Source organism: Eubalaena glacialis, chromosome 4 (genome assembly GCF_028564815.1).
Source record: "Eubalaena glacialis isolate mEubGla1 chromosome 4, mEubGla1.1.hap2.+ XY, whole genome shotgun sequence".
Classification (NCBI taxonomy): Eukaryota; Metazoa; Chordata; class Mammalia; order Artiodactyla; family Balaenidae; genus Eubalaena; species Eubalaena glacialis.
In genome coordinates, this window is record NC_083719.1 from 125,175,205 (window position 1) to 125,189,812 (window position 14,608).

General features: G+C 37.6%; 1 protein-coding gene across 1 annotated transcript; it reads right to left on the minus strand.

Moving 5' to 3' along the window:
• Positions 1-2,633: 2,633 nt before the first annotated feature.
• Positions 2,634-13,457, minus strand: C4H5orf46 (chromosome 4 C5orf46 homolog). Its single transcript, XM_061188307.1, has 4 exons — positions 13,380-13,457; positions 9,148-9,295; positions 5,876-5,949; positions 2,634-2,735 (listed from the first exon to the last, which is right to left on the minus strand). The coding sequence occupies exons 1-3, from the start codon at positions 13,447-13,449 to the stop codon at positions 5,886-5,888; spliced, it is 282 nt and encodes a 93-aa protein (XP_061044290.1). The 5' UTR covers positions 13,450-13,457; the 3' UTR covers positions 2,634-2,735; positions 5,876-5,885.
• Positions 13,458-14,608: the final 1,151 nt, after the last annotated feature.

The following is a 14,608-nucleotide window of genomic DNA, read 5'->3' on the forward strand; positions in this document are numbered from 1 at the left end:
GCAATCTTGAGAAAGAAAAACGGAGCTGGAGGAATCAAGCTCTCTGACCTCAGACTATACTTCAAAGCTACAGTAATCATGACAGTATGGTACTGGCACAAAATCAGAAATATAGATCAATGGAACAGGATAGAAAGCCCAGAGATAAAGCCACACACATATGGTCACCTTATCTTTGATAAAGGAGGCAAGAATATACAATGGAGAAAAGACAGCCTCTTCAATAAGTGGTGCTGAGAAAACTGGACAGCTACATGTAAAAGAATGAAATTAGAACACTCCCTAACACCATACCCCAAAATAAACTCAAAATGGATTAAAGACCTAAATGTAAGGCCAGACACTATAAAACTCTTAGAGGAAAACATATGCAGAACACTCTATGACATAAATCACAGCAAGATCCTTTTTGACCCACCTCCTGGAGAAATGGAAATGAAAACAAAAATAAACAAATGGGACCTAATGAAACATAAGCTTTTGCACAGCAGAGGAAACCATAAACAAGACAAAGAGACAACCCTCAGAATGGGAGAATATGTTTGCAAATGAAACAACTGACAAAGGATTAATCTCCAAAATATGCAAGCAACTCATGAAGCTCAATATCAAAAAAAACCAAATAACCCAATCCTAATATGGGCAGAAGACCTAAATAGACATTTCTCCAAAGAAGATATACAGATTGCCAACAAACACATGAAAGGATGCTCAACATCATTAATCATTAGAGAAATGCAAATCAAAACTACAATGAGCTATCACCTCACACCAGTCAGAATGGCCATCATCAAAAAATCTACAAACAGTAAATGCTGGAGAGGGTGTGGAGAAAAGGGAACCCTCTTGCACTGTTGGTGGAATGTAAATTGATACAGCCACTATGGAGAACAGTATGGAAGTTCCTTAAAAAACTAAAAATAGAACTACCATATGACCCAGCAATCCCACTACTGGGCATATACCCTGAGAAAACCAGAATTCAAAATGAGTCATGTACCAAAATGTTCATTGCAGCTCTATTTACAATAGCCAGGGCATGGAAGCAACCTAAGTTTCCATCAACAGATGAATGGATAAAGAAGATGTGGCACATATATACAATGGACTATTACTCAGCCATAAAAAGAAACGAAATTGAGTTATTTGTAGTGAGGTGGATGGACCTAGAGTCTGTCATACAGAGTGAAGTAAGTCAGAAAGAGAAAAACAAATACCGTATGCTAACACATATATATGGAATCTAAAAAAAAAAAGAAAGAAAGGTTCTGAATAACCTAGGGGCAGGACAGGAATAGACTAAAGATGCAGACGTAGAGAATGGACTTGAGGACACAGGGAGGGGGAAGGGTAAGCTGGGACGAAGTGAGAGAGTGGCATGGACATGTATACACTACCAAATGTAAAATAGATAGCTAGTGGGAAGCAGCCACATAGCACAGGGAGATCAGCTCGGTGCTTTGTGACCACCTAGAGGGGTGGGATATGGTGGGTGGGAGGGAGATGCAAGAGGGAGGGGATATGGGGATATATGTATACGTACAGCTGATTCACTTTGTTATACAGCAGAAACTAACACACCATTGTACAGCAATTATACTCCGATAAAGATGTTAAAAAGAAAAAGGTTTATTGAAAATACACTGGAGTTGCTTTCAGAGTCAAAGTGCTTGGGAAGAACAGGAATCCAGGACAGAAGCACATAGTTTTTTTTTTTAATATCTTTATCTTAGTGTAATTACTTTACAATGTTGTGTTAGTTTCTGTCATACAACAATGTGAATCAGCTATAAGTATACATATATCCCCATATCCCCTCCCTCTTGAGCTTCCCTCCCATCTAGACTAGAGTGCTACCATAATTGTCATTGTGCTTTATGATTTCAGTCTTGTCTTACTGTCCACATTAAATAATTCTGGGAGAATCTTCTTGGCTCAGCTGGGTCAGGTTTGACAATGGTTCAATCCTTTATGACCAAGTGGGCAAGAACCACACCAATTGCCACTGAGGACCCACATCTGTGTAACAAGTGGTAGAAGAAATGAAAGAACTGCACTAGACTTGTCAAGGACTCTTCCATCCACCGTTTTCAAATGTCTTCAAGGGCACTCTGCTATTCTATGAGAAAAATAAAAACTGTGGAACAGCAATAACCTTGTTAATTTTTTTTTTTATAGGTCGGTTTTTACTAGCCCAGGAGTGTAGGCTCAGATTTTTTGAAAGACTTTTCCAAAAAGGATTTATGAAACTTTTAACTCTGAAATCTCATGCATTTTTAAGGGTTAATGGTTTTTTCTTTGGAGTCAGGTTCAAATCTTCTTTCTGTTGTTTACTGGTTCTGTGACTTTGGCCTTATGTTATCTGAAATTTAGTTTTCTTAATTTGATATGTTCTTCAGTTATTCTGGATAATAATAATTTTTATATATTTCATATTTTTTGCATCATTAAAAACTTTAAACATGCTTCAGGAAAAATTACTTCCTCCAACAAAAATCTTAATGAAGTAGGATATGTGTCCCTAAAGAGGACACATTTATTTTGACTTCTAGAAGCAAAAATGCAAAGTCAGGATGTTCAAAAGAAGCTGTCTTTGGTTGAAGCCAGGACCTGAATCCTGAGAACTTGCTGGGAGCTGCTTTGAGGCCTCTGTCCTGGAGGACTTGTGAAACAAAAGAACTGGAAAAGCAGGATTCAGCTGCCCTTGCCTTATTCTGGAGCCATGCACGTATGTCCTTAGAAACACAAACCAGAGACAGGGAAACAATTACCAGCTGAAGAGGGCTTAAAGACTTAAGAAAAATACAAAGATATTTTAATCTTTTCTTTAACATTTTTATGTCTCTCCACTTTAGAACTTGAGATGATTTATAATGAAATCAACTATAATATATATTTGAAGAAACAAGCAACAACAACAAAAATGAAAAGGCAAGAATCAACAACAGGGATGAAGGGAGAATGCACATATGTTTACTGGGGTAAACTGAGTCATCAGTTTCTCTTTGAGTTTCTGGATAGACAGGAAAATTAAATAAATGAAATAAACCAAGCTACATAAATCTTATAACCAGAAATGAGGAAGCAGTCCTGAGGGAAGGAAATTTTTTTTTTCTTGCTCTAAATTCTAAAAGAAATATTTCCCATCAGACTTCATGGGGTGGATATTGAGTGATGTCATGCCCATCTGCAATTTTACTCATTAGTTACTTGAGGATTTCCTATTAAATTTATTTATTCCTAGCTCCCTCCCTAGGAAGTTCTGACTCAGCAGGTCTAAACATGTCATCTAGTGTGTCCAAGTATATTATGTTCTTAATTTTAAAAATGTACATAGATATTAAGAATTCACAAGGTGCTTTCCCATCTTTTACTTCTTCCATAATCTTGGTGAGGTTCATTGGATTCTTATTTTAACACAAGAAAGGTAATTTATACTTTAAGATGTCAAATGACTTAAGACACTGGGAGACTTGAATCCCCATGATTTCAAGTGATGCAGGACATTAGGAGTTAAGATTGTAAGTTTATTAACATAAGGAAATCATATCAATGTGATTGAGCTGAGGTTGGGAGAATCTCAGATTAATTAGGTGTCCAATTATTGGATGATTAGTTTTTGAGAACTTGCCCTTTTCTGCTCATCATCTGAGATTGCATGCAGAAATTCACCTTCTTTGTGAAGCCCTCTTAATGCCCACCCTTTCCTCCAGGGCTTCCTTTTTATATTCTTTCTCCAAGGCATGCCCACGGCACTTGTACATAGAACTTCATTATTTTCCTGCACAATCCTGGGGTGCACTGTGCTAGGTGATAGTCCAAACCATAAACTTGTTAATCATGAGACAGTGTTATTCATCTTGGTAGCATTGGCAGAATCTGACACATAGTACGCATGGGTTAAATAAGCATTAAAGGACTATGTAAGAAAGAGGCATATGTCGTAGGAGAAAAATGGGATATCTATATATGTATCTATTTATCTACCTATCTTAATTTAGGAAATACCTAAAACTTTGGCCAAATTTTCTATACTGGAGAAATAGGCATTGCTGTGAATCACTAATTCTAAAGTCATGATTTGCTTTTGATTAGATGAGGCACTTATCATACAAATGCAACTTTTAAAACTATTTATTAAATGAACAGTCACTGGAGTTAGGAGAGACAGCCTTGATCAAACCATCCAAAATTTAATCTCTGCCTTAGAGGCTTCTTTCTCTCTAGTCCATTTGGTTTATATCCCTAGACAGAGCCATTCCTCTCTGCCCATTAGGGCATCTACAGTTGGTTCGTGAATCCACTCAAAGTTTTTTTATATGCAGTTAAAAAATTTCCGACATTAAGGTCTGGAACAATTAAGTTCCAAACGTTTTAAATATTAATAAGGAGTAAAGTGAGACTCAAGGAGACCAACTGACCTCCCCATGGTCACACAACCAATAAGAGGCCAAGATAGAAGCTGAACTTACATCTTCTCTATGGCTTTTGCTCTTTCTAAAATTTCATGTTGCCTTGCTTATTGGACTGTCTCATACATTGAACCTCTAGGGTGGCACTCCAAAGATTCAGGGTGTGAGCACCAATGAGCCTGAATGAAGGCAAAGGGTTAGGATACCTGCAACAAGAGGTAGGCTGTTCCCTGAGAAGATGGGAATGGGAAGATGCAAACATAAGTGAGTGTTTTTAGAAGCTTAGCTGTCTTTGGGGTGAGATTCAGGCGTGTCTGCGTTGGGCACACCTTGATTCCAATGCGCAAGTCTGATTTCCATCCTTAGAAGCTTAAGGAAAAGGGTGGGCTAAGTTCCAGGGTAATATGATAGTAGCTTTCTAAGCTCACGCCAATCACTCCCTTGTTATGAAATGAAGCCGGTAGGGAAAAAGTTGGGAAAGGCCATGATTCCTGGAGATGCATATAAGGTAATTCAACTAACCAAAGGGGTAGGGTTTTATTTCTATGGGCACCTCGAGGTATGTCTAAGATCACACAGCTTAATCACTATTCTCTACTGCCTCTTCCTACACTATTCGCTGTTCAGCAGCTCTATTGCTGAGTGATAGAGCACAGACTGGAATCAGGCTGTTTGAATTCAGATCCACCCCTCCTCCCTTATTAACTTGGCCAATTAATTAAGCTCCCTGAGACTTGGTTTCATTATTTATAAAATCTAGAATAACAATACATATTTTTCATAGGGAATGTTAGAATTAAATTAGGTACTACATATACAGCATTTAGCTTACTGCCTAAAACAGAAGTACTAATTTCATGCTAGTTACTTATAGAATTACTTTCTCAAGTCTAACATTTCTGTATTTATATTTCGATATCCATTCTCAGGAGAGAACTGGATAAGGAAACAGCAGGTATCTCTGAGGACTCAAACCAGACTATTTGCACATAAATCTAACTGCAGGATTAGAGAACTTACTAGTCTTTTCTCCTGGAATTAGGTTCAGTAAATCTCACTCTTCTCATGAGTAACTAATTGCCTGTTTACCTGGGTCTTTAGATTTTAGTGCATATAAGCCCCTCCTTTCATAGGCGGAACTTGCACAAGTCAAGTTCCAAGCAGAGTTGTGACAGGACCAGATCTCCTCACTTCCAGTGCTTACTTGTTTCACCCCACAACTGTGCTTCTTCTCTTAAGAGAATCTTATTAAGTCAGTGACTTTGAGATGATAAAAATACATCTACTTAAAATCAATTTAAAAAAAACGACTGCAAGAATAAAGCAAACACACACACAAAAAATACCCCTTTTCTGCTTATGGGTAAATATGGGTGCCCAAATTTATTAAGTAAATCAGACAGACCCTTTTTCCTTTGTTCAATATACTATTTTTTGGTTGTAAGTTTTTAGGTTAAAATCACCTGGTTGAAGTCACTTTGATGAATGTTCTTCTTCTTGTTTATCTTCTTGTTTATCATCACATTCCATAAATCCTCTTAAAAAAAAAGAGAAAAAAATGAATTATGATTTAGACTGATCAGGAATGTTAGAATCATCACTAAGGTATCTTATAATATTTGAGCAATACTTTTCTTACTACCTTACAGTAGTAAGGTCTAAGATTTCCATAATAGTTCAAATTTGACAAGCCATTATGCATAACTATCTCTTTAAATCTGCCAACAAATCTATTAGTTTGGTGTCTATTCCTATATAAACTCTATACAGACAGATATTCTGATATATTTGTTTCATAATATATCCCCAGCACCTAGAACAGTGCCTAGCATATAGTATGAATTAATAAATATTTGTTGAACGGATAAGTGAATGAATTTTAATCATTTTACATATGAAAAGAACCTCTGAAGCTCAAAGAGATTAAAAACCTGTCCAAGTCACATGGCTGGTAAATTGCAAAGCAAAGTCTAAAACTTAGGTCTCCAGAAGCATGAATTAATGCCAGAGGCCATTCCACTGTTTAAGGATTGGGTGTGGGGTAGCTGCTGAGAAGGTAAGAGATGAGTAAATTATGGTCCAGCATTTATTATGTGCTTGACACAGTATTTAGGCATCGGATACATAGGAGTAAATAAAGCAAATTCTCTATCTTTATGAAGTTCCATATTTTTGCAATTCTCTCTTTCTAATCAAATCTCATTGAGTCCTTTACGACCCAAATTTCTTCTCACCTTTGCCATAAACTCTCCCCTAAGCATCCTGGCCTCAGTGACAGCTCCTTTCCTTAGACATTAACTGTGATGTTTGGCTGACATTTACCTTATTCAGTATTTTAGTTATCATTGCATTTGCTCATGCCATCTTATACAATAAGGACAGCAAATTCTTTGAGGAGAAGGGGCTTACAGTCTAGACTTTTTTCCTTCACAATATCTGCCCCTACTTTCCTAAGCATGTATTAAGTTCTTAGGAATACTTCTTGCTGGTCTCTTCCCATTTCCCATCCCCTGTTATATTTATGGTCTTTTCTTGGACAGAGTGAGGACAGTTAGATTTGTTCCCTTGAGCAAGGACTGCTGTATCTTTCAACAAAGATCCCTCAAAATGTCTCAGTCAAATTGGGGTATGTGGGCTTTAGATCTGATCTCTAAGATTCCTTTCCTTATTTAATTAATTCAACAATTATTTACTAAGTGCCCGATATGACTTATAGGGTACTGTGCTATAGCAATGAGCTAGAGATATCTGATCTCTACTTTCATATAGTTACATGATTAAAAATAAATTAATCATTTGAGATGCTGATATGTTATAAAGACATAATGACAAGGTAAAGTGATAGAGAATAACCAGGGAATAAAAGAAGTTTGTATTAATAAGAGTGGTTATAGAATCGTTTTCGGAGGAGGTGACTTTTAGATGAGAGGCAGGACAAAGCACTAGCTAGGAGGGAAAAAAGAGCATTTTAGGCAGAAATTAAAGCAAGAGCAGAGAGCCTGAGACAGTTGTAAGTTCCAAGAACAGAAAGAATATCATATACCCAGAATAAAATGAGGGAAAAAGAAAATGGTAGACGTGCCATTTCTGAACCCAGAGCTGACAACAATTCTTTAGTATTTCAGATAGTCAACTTTCAGAGTTAACAGAGAAAACGTGTGCTATTTTATATCTAGGGAATTCCCCAGGGAAGGAATAAAAAGAATTATTATTCTAATTCTTTGCCTTGCTATTGTTGTGATTTATAACAATATGAATTCAACTGGAGTCTAAACTCTACTTTGTACATAATAGGTATTATTCAGTTTTTTCCTTGTTTACACTAACAGTCATGGGAACTCAACAGTTGCAAAAGCAACCACAATATGAAAAATAAAAACACAAAATAAACATCTGTGTTTTAACAGTTTGTTCATGATGATTGTATGCAGAATCATGCCCATTCACATGATAGTAATATATGGATTTAAGCAGATCAAGGGATACAAAATGGCCACTTATCACTTCTATATAGAAGTGGCTCTTAATCTGTTACTGGTGATAGACCTTTTTGAGAATCTTATAAAGTCAGAAGCACTCTCCCTAGAAAAATACAAAGATTCACATCTACACAAAAGATGAATACAAATTTAAAGGCTGTGTGGAACTTTAAGGCTCAGCCATGTAACCCAGAGCATCCAATCAAGGGCTCTCAAAATTTGTTGTATATAAGAATCACCTGAAAGCTTGTTATAACGCTTGTTATAAAGGCATGTTATATAGCCTTGCCCCAGGAAGGTGCAAGATGGGATGAAGGGACCTGCGTTTTGGATAGTTCTCCAGGCGATTCTGAAGCAGGTAATAGACTGCACTTTGTCAAACTCTGCTTAGGGGGCTGTGAAGGAGAGAATTAGAGAGCAGAGCCTCAGAGAGGTGGAGATTGAAAGCACCTAGAAATTCAAAAGAACGAAATAGACCCTGGAGAGCTGAACTTGGGGAGATTAATGTCGGAAGAATGAAGAAAGGGTAAAGTAGATGTAAAAATCAGAGCTATGTAAACTTGGGTAGGATGTATTAGGAGTTGGGCACAGGAGCTTGAAAGCAGGTTGAAAATAATGGGAAGATTCTGGGTTGTGGAATTTGCCATCAAGGCAATCTCTCGTGATCAAAACAAACCCTCATAAGAGAGGTTCTCCAGATTGCCTCTGAGGAGAGATTAGCTACTGTGTCTGCTAACCCTCTTGAATTACTCAAACCAGAAAATAAAGACAGAACTCATCATACCTCTCACTAATGAGCACACCTCTACCCACCACCTTCATCAGCAAATTACTGTGTCTGCACTGGGCGGGTCCTTTATTCCTTTAATTTTACGGATTAGCAAACAGAGGCACTCAGGGAGGGAAAGCCTAACTCCAGATCACCCAGTAAATAACACCTGGATAAATAACACCTGTGTCAAGACTGGAACCTGGCTTTCTGTCCCTTGGTCCGGTGCTCTTCTTCCTCTCTACTTGGTCCTGAAATAAAAAATATTTTATGGAACCCCTTGTTCCATAAATTCCTTGGGAATGTGTTCACCTCAAAAGAGTTCAGGGAAATTCATGCAGATGCAAATATATCTTAAGGTAGGCAACAAGTTTCAATTAAAACAATACATTGGCATGCATGCAATTTTGTTTCTCATTCATTTTAATGCAATGTGGTCATTACCAACGGCGAACTGGACAAAAGCAAGGTTTATCTCAGTGCTTACTTGCTCCTTATCATGGAGCAGACGATGAACCCCACCGCATTCTTAATGATCTCCGAGCCCAAGAGGTTTAGGAATTTTGGAAAGTCTGGTTTTAGGCTTTTGCCTGAGTCATCTGGCTTGTCATCTGGCTTGCTATCTGGTTTGTCATCTGAAAAACAGAATGGAATGTCGGGGTGATTCTCAGCAAGAAGAAAGGGAAGTTTCTTTCATTGTAGGGAACACTAGAGCTCTATATACCCCCTCTCACTAATTATATAGCCTCATATAGTTATATTTATTGCGTATCTAGTGCCTGCCTGGTGATTGTCTTCACGTGCATTGTGTCATTTATTCCTGAAAACAAACAGAGCAACAGATATTGATGCTTAGGCAGACATTGGTTCTCTTTCCAGATGAAAAAACTGAAGCTCATGGAGGTTAAGTAACTTGTTCAGAGTTAAAGCAGCTAGTAAATGCCAATGCTGGGACCGAAATGCAGATTGCTTGGTTTTAATGTATTTTTCTCATGTAATCCCTGGACCTATGGAAATGATAATAAGGAGGATGATATAATAATAGGTAGCGTTTTCTGAGCACATACCTATGACAGGCAATCTACGTGCATTATCTCATTTTATTCTCACAGCAACACTATGAGGGAGGCAAAGTTATTATCCGAAGTTAAAGGTAAAGAAATGGAAGCTGAGAGAGGTTTAGGAGGGGGTCAAAGTCACAGAGATGGTAAGTGGCAGAATCAGAATTCAATCCCATGTTTGCCTGGTATTAAAATCCAGGTTCTTAAGCACTCTGTGATGAACTGCATAGTCTTTGACAGAAAAGGTATGATCTAACTACAAGTGTGTTATAAGGTTGAAAGTAGTATAATAATGATGACAAGGAGAAATTCTGTCACTTGTACAGCATGTGATAGTTCTGTAAATAATGATTTTACATCTACTGTGTAAGTTTAAGCTTGACCAATCTTGTGGGGTATGCAGAGCTCACTGGACTCAGAAACTGAGAACATTAAGTGACTTGCAGAAGATCTTACAAATAGCAAGAGAAGATGGTACTGTAACTGCAGGTCTCTTACTTTTGATATTTAGTCAAGTGCCTTTTGGAATGAGGCCAAAGATCCAGAGTGAAGTTGGTGACGTGCAAGGTCCCTTGGGGGGTTTTGGCTTTGCTTAGTGGTCTAAGTGGTTTGGGAGATTAAAAAGCAATGCAAGAGCGGCAATTAAAGATACGAACAGCCCCACCTTTGCACCCTGGTGCCAGGATGAAGTAGGACCTTTATCTTTTAGTTTTACTGTAGCCTCACAAGTAGTGTTGGCAGATTTGGTAAATAAAATTACAGGATGCCCAGTTAAAGTTGAATTTCAGATAAATAACAATACTTTTTAAGTGTAAGAATGACCCATGAAATATTTAGTACATAATTAAACGAAAAAATTATTGTTTATCTGAAATTCAACTTTAGCTGGGTGCCCTGTATTTTATCTGTCAATCCCACCACAAATTTTGACTCAAGAAGACGCAACTTCTATACAATGTATCCCATTACTCTGAATGAAGGAGATGTAACTAGCTTTTGGTGTGGAGGCTGTCAAATTAGTGAGAAGAGTTGCATTTATATTATATCCTAAAATAGAAAGTCTTAGTAAAAAATATGGCTTTCAATTCTGCAGACATTTATTGTTTACTATGCCACTGCAAAAGATTCAATAGGAGCACTACCAGTCTGGGACCTATAACCAAGATCAATATACTAACCACCAAGTATTCATTTATTCAGCTGTTGGTTTTTTTCATTCAACAAGTGTTTTTGAGCCTACTATTATGTACATAGCATATGCTGCTAAGAGTTAAGGCAAAAATGGGCATATATGGACCTGACCCTTACATAAAGCACAGGGCAACCACGGTGACCAGAATTGCTTTGTTTTCATTACATGAAGGGGAAGGAAAGAGAAGGTATATTTGTGATGCTCAGGTACTAGGATGTGCTTTCATCACATGCCTAATCCTTATTCAGTTCAGTGATAGGATTACAGGAGAGAAAACAGATGCTCAGAGAAATTCTTAAAGTCACACATATAGAAAGTGGCTGAGCCAGGGTTTGAACTTTTATTTTTTTTTAATTTCACAGAGCATGTTCCTCATTTGATATAATACTGCCTTCAAACAACTGTCCCCTGGAGACATTTACCAGCTGCGAACCAGAAATTCTGTGCATGAAAAGTGAGTTCCTTTTTTCTGTGTTCCTATCTGCCTACTTGCATAACAATTTAATTTTATTATTTTTACTTTAACTTTTTATTGTAATATGATGCTAAATGCTAACTTTTCAAAATGCAAGGAGCCCTGGATTGCAGTGTGTGTGAAGATCAAATCCTTGGCTCCAGCCTTTGGATCGCATATATAATGAGAGGTATGAGAGTATGGTGGGTGATGTTTTGGAGTCCTATATACCTGAGTTTGATTCTGTCTTCAGCAAAAAGTTCACCATGTAACTGTATAAACAATATTTAATTACTCTCTCAGTTTCTTATTGTCAAGATGGAAAGATACTTTATTTATGTGTGATGTATATCATATATATGTATGTATATATATGCATATCTATGTATCTCTATATCTATATTATATAAATCACTTATTGCAGTACCAGGTCTAAGGTGAGCCCACAATAAATGCTCATTGTATTATTATTACTATTGTTAATAATAGTAGCAACAGAATGATTCATAGTAGCTTTCTCTGCTAGTGCTTAAAGATACAAAAATTTTAAAATGCTGCTAAAATATTAAGAACTTTGAAAATGCTGAAAAATAATAAAAATTAAGAAATTTGACATACCAGAAACAAATTATCAAAGCCAATAGTTGAATATTTTCTCCTTTCAGTTAAAATATGGGGTAGCCTTTATTTACATTAACTACCTGATTGAGTTTCTTAGTCAATATAATCATAAAGTTCTGAAAAAACACAGTAATGCTGATATTTATACAGTTTTTATAGTTTACAAAGTGACAAAAGCATGCTCATTTCACCTGGTGCAGTTGGTAATTATCCCATTTTACAGATGAGGAAACTGAGGTTCAAAGCAGTGAACTGATTTAACCAGTTTCAGAGTTCATGAGAGACAGACCTGGGACTGGTCTCTAGGATATAAATCTTACTTTTTACTTTACCACGGTGATTACTATAGAGGTAGATGGGCACAGTAGTCTCTGAGCCCATCCCTGTTGTAGCTTTGTTGGAGTGTCTGCCTGTGGGTTGTGCCAGTGGACAGTGGGTGACGGAGGGTGGGAGTTCTGCCAAGTTACATTTAGAAGAGCTCAGAAAGCTCTGTTACTATTTGTACTGTCTGTGTTTTCTGACCTATCATTCTGATTGGAGACAAGTTAAGAGCTCACTGTCTTCTGTAAACCAAAAATTAATTAATGAGAATTCTGCATGTTGCCTTTTGGTCCTCTATGTGCTTGGAACAGACATGAAAGAAGTAGATGCTTTAGAATAGAAAGAATCGAAAGACTTGGGTTTCAATCCCAGGTGTGCCACTTCTACCTGTGTCTATGCTCAAGTAACTTTCCCTCTGCAAGCTCAGTTTATTTACCTGCAAAAAGGGAAATGATAAAACGGTGCATGTTTACTTAAAAAGATTATGAGAATCAAATGAGATGATACATGATAACAATAACAGTTAATATTTATTGGGTGCTTATGATGGACCAGATACTTTTCCAATATGTTTTGTCTCTTTTATTTAATTTTCATGACAACTAAATGAGAAAGTTAACTATTGATATTCCCTTTTAAGTGTGAAGCCCTTAGAGGTTAAAGAGCATGCCTGAAGTTACATTTCTGACTCGTGGTAGAGCGAGACCTAGGAGTCTTATTCCAGACTCTTCGCCTTTGAGTATTATTAGTTATAATCATTAAAAAATAAACACCCCCAGCTCTCAAGGAATTTATAATAGTGTCACTATATCACATGAAGATATAAGAAAAAAAATCATTCTAAACTTCATACATTCACTGAGGATAGAGACTGTAACCTAAGCACATTTGAATAAAAGTCCTACTTTCTTTTTGTTAGAAGATCTGTCTCTTGTCTTCCAGTCCAGTGCTCTTTCTGCAGTGCCCAAAGTTCCCCTCTCTCCCCTTTATGTTCTGGATCTGTGCCACTGACTTCCTCCAGTCATGGCTAACTACTGCACAATGCATGTGCTGCGATTGCAGGTACTTACCGGCTTGGCAAGTCAGGATTAAGACAAGCAGTCCCCAAACAAGTGTCAGCCGTAGCACTGAGACAGCCATGTTTGTAGCAGTGGGTATCGATGCAGTTAAATTGTTCAGATGCACCTGAAGCCTTGCTCCATTTATAGGGCATTTATAGGTGACATCATCTGCTATGGAATTTAGGTTGTTGCATAAGATATAGACACAACTTGCTTTTGGATCTCTACTAATGAGCCCTGCCCTAGCTTTCAAACTAAGAGTTTTACAGATAAGGAAAGAAAAACCCTCCTGGTTTTTCTAATGTGTGTTTATAAATGGCACTGGAATCATTCTTTTGGAGTTAGTTCCACTGCCAGCATTCACAATTAGATGGGGATCAGGCAGAAGTGCTTTTCAGTGCCAAGGAGCAAGCAACAGCAGTTGGTGAGGTGTGCCTACTTGCCTCCCTGTGTGCTCTGCTTCTTTCCCATGCTCTGAGCTAGTATCTTGTCTCCACCTGGGCGTGCCCATTCACACTCCCATGCCGTTACTCATGCCCTTTATTTTTCCTGGGATAGCTTCCCTATTATCTCTCCTTGGCGCATTCCTACTTATTCCTCAGGCTCAGGTTCAAATGCCCCCTTCTCTGCAAAATCTCCATCATGGCCATTCCACCCTACTCCAGATAGTTGCTCCATCACCTGCCATATCACCCTTGACCAGTTGTCTGGGAACTAAGTACTTTAATAGCTCTCTTCTCCTTTAGCCTATAGATATGTTAAGGGAAGAGTATTTTATTCACTTTTGAATCCTCAAGGAGACTAATATAGTGCTTGGCATTGGTCTCAGCTTTGACTTTACTTCCTTGGAAAGGTTGTTCTGGTTCTCCCAGGCAGAGCTAATTGTTCTTCTTATGTACCTGATAGGTACCTGTTTAAATATCTCCACCAGTTGCCCGTAGGCTCCTTGAGGGCAAGACTATCTTTGCCGGAGTCGAATGTATATTACTCAAGGACTATTGCAAACATTAAAAAAGAGAAAAAAATAATTAAATTACTGCACTCAGTGTAAAGGAATATTGGGTTTGAGATGTTGTTATATAGCTCAGGTGTAAAATACCCTTCCTTTTGGATACAAACATTCAAGGGGATAAAATTTGGTTCAAGTCTGGATGATACTGATTACCTTGAGGAATGCTATAATAAAACAGTTACCTGCGATGAGGACTTGGGGTGGTCCCTAAACTTACAGATTGACC

Bases quoted from the DNA above. Each gene is read 5' to 3' on its own strand.
- C4H5orf46 (XM_061188307.1), bottom strand. From the start codon at position 13,449: ATGGCTGTCTCAGTGCTACGGCTGACACTTGTTTGGGGACTGCTTGTC. The intron at 9,296-13,379 runs GTAAGTACCTGC...TCTGTTTTTCAG, and splicing joins AATCCTGACTTGCCAAGCCG to ATGACAAACCAGATAGCAAG. The intron at 5,950-9,147 runs GTAAGCACTGAG...TTTTTTTTTAAG, and splicing joins TGCTCCATGATAAGGAGCAA to AGGATTTATGGAATGTGATG.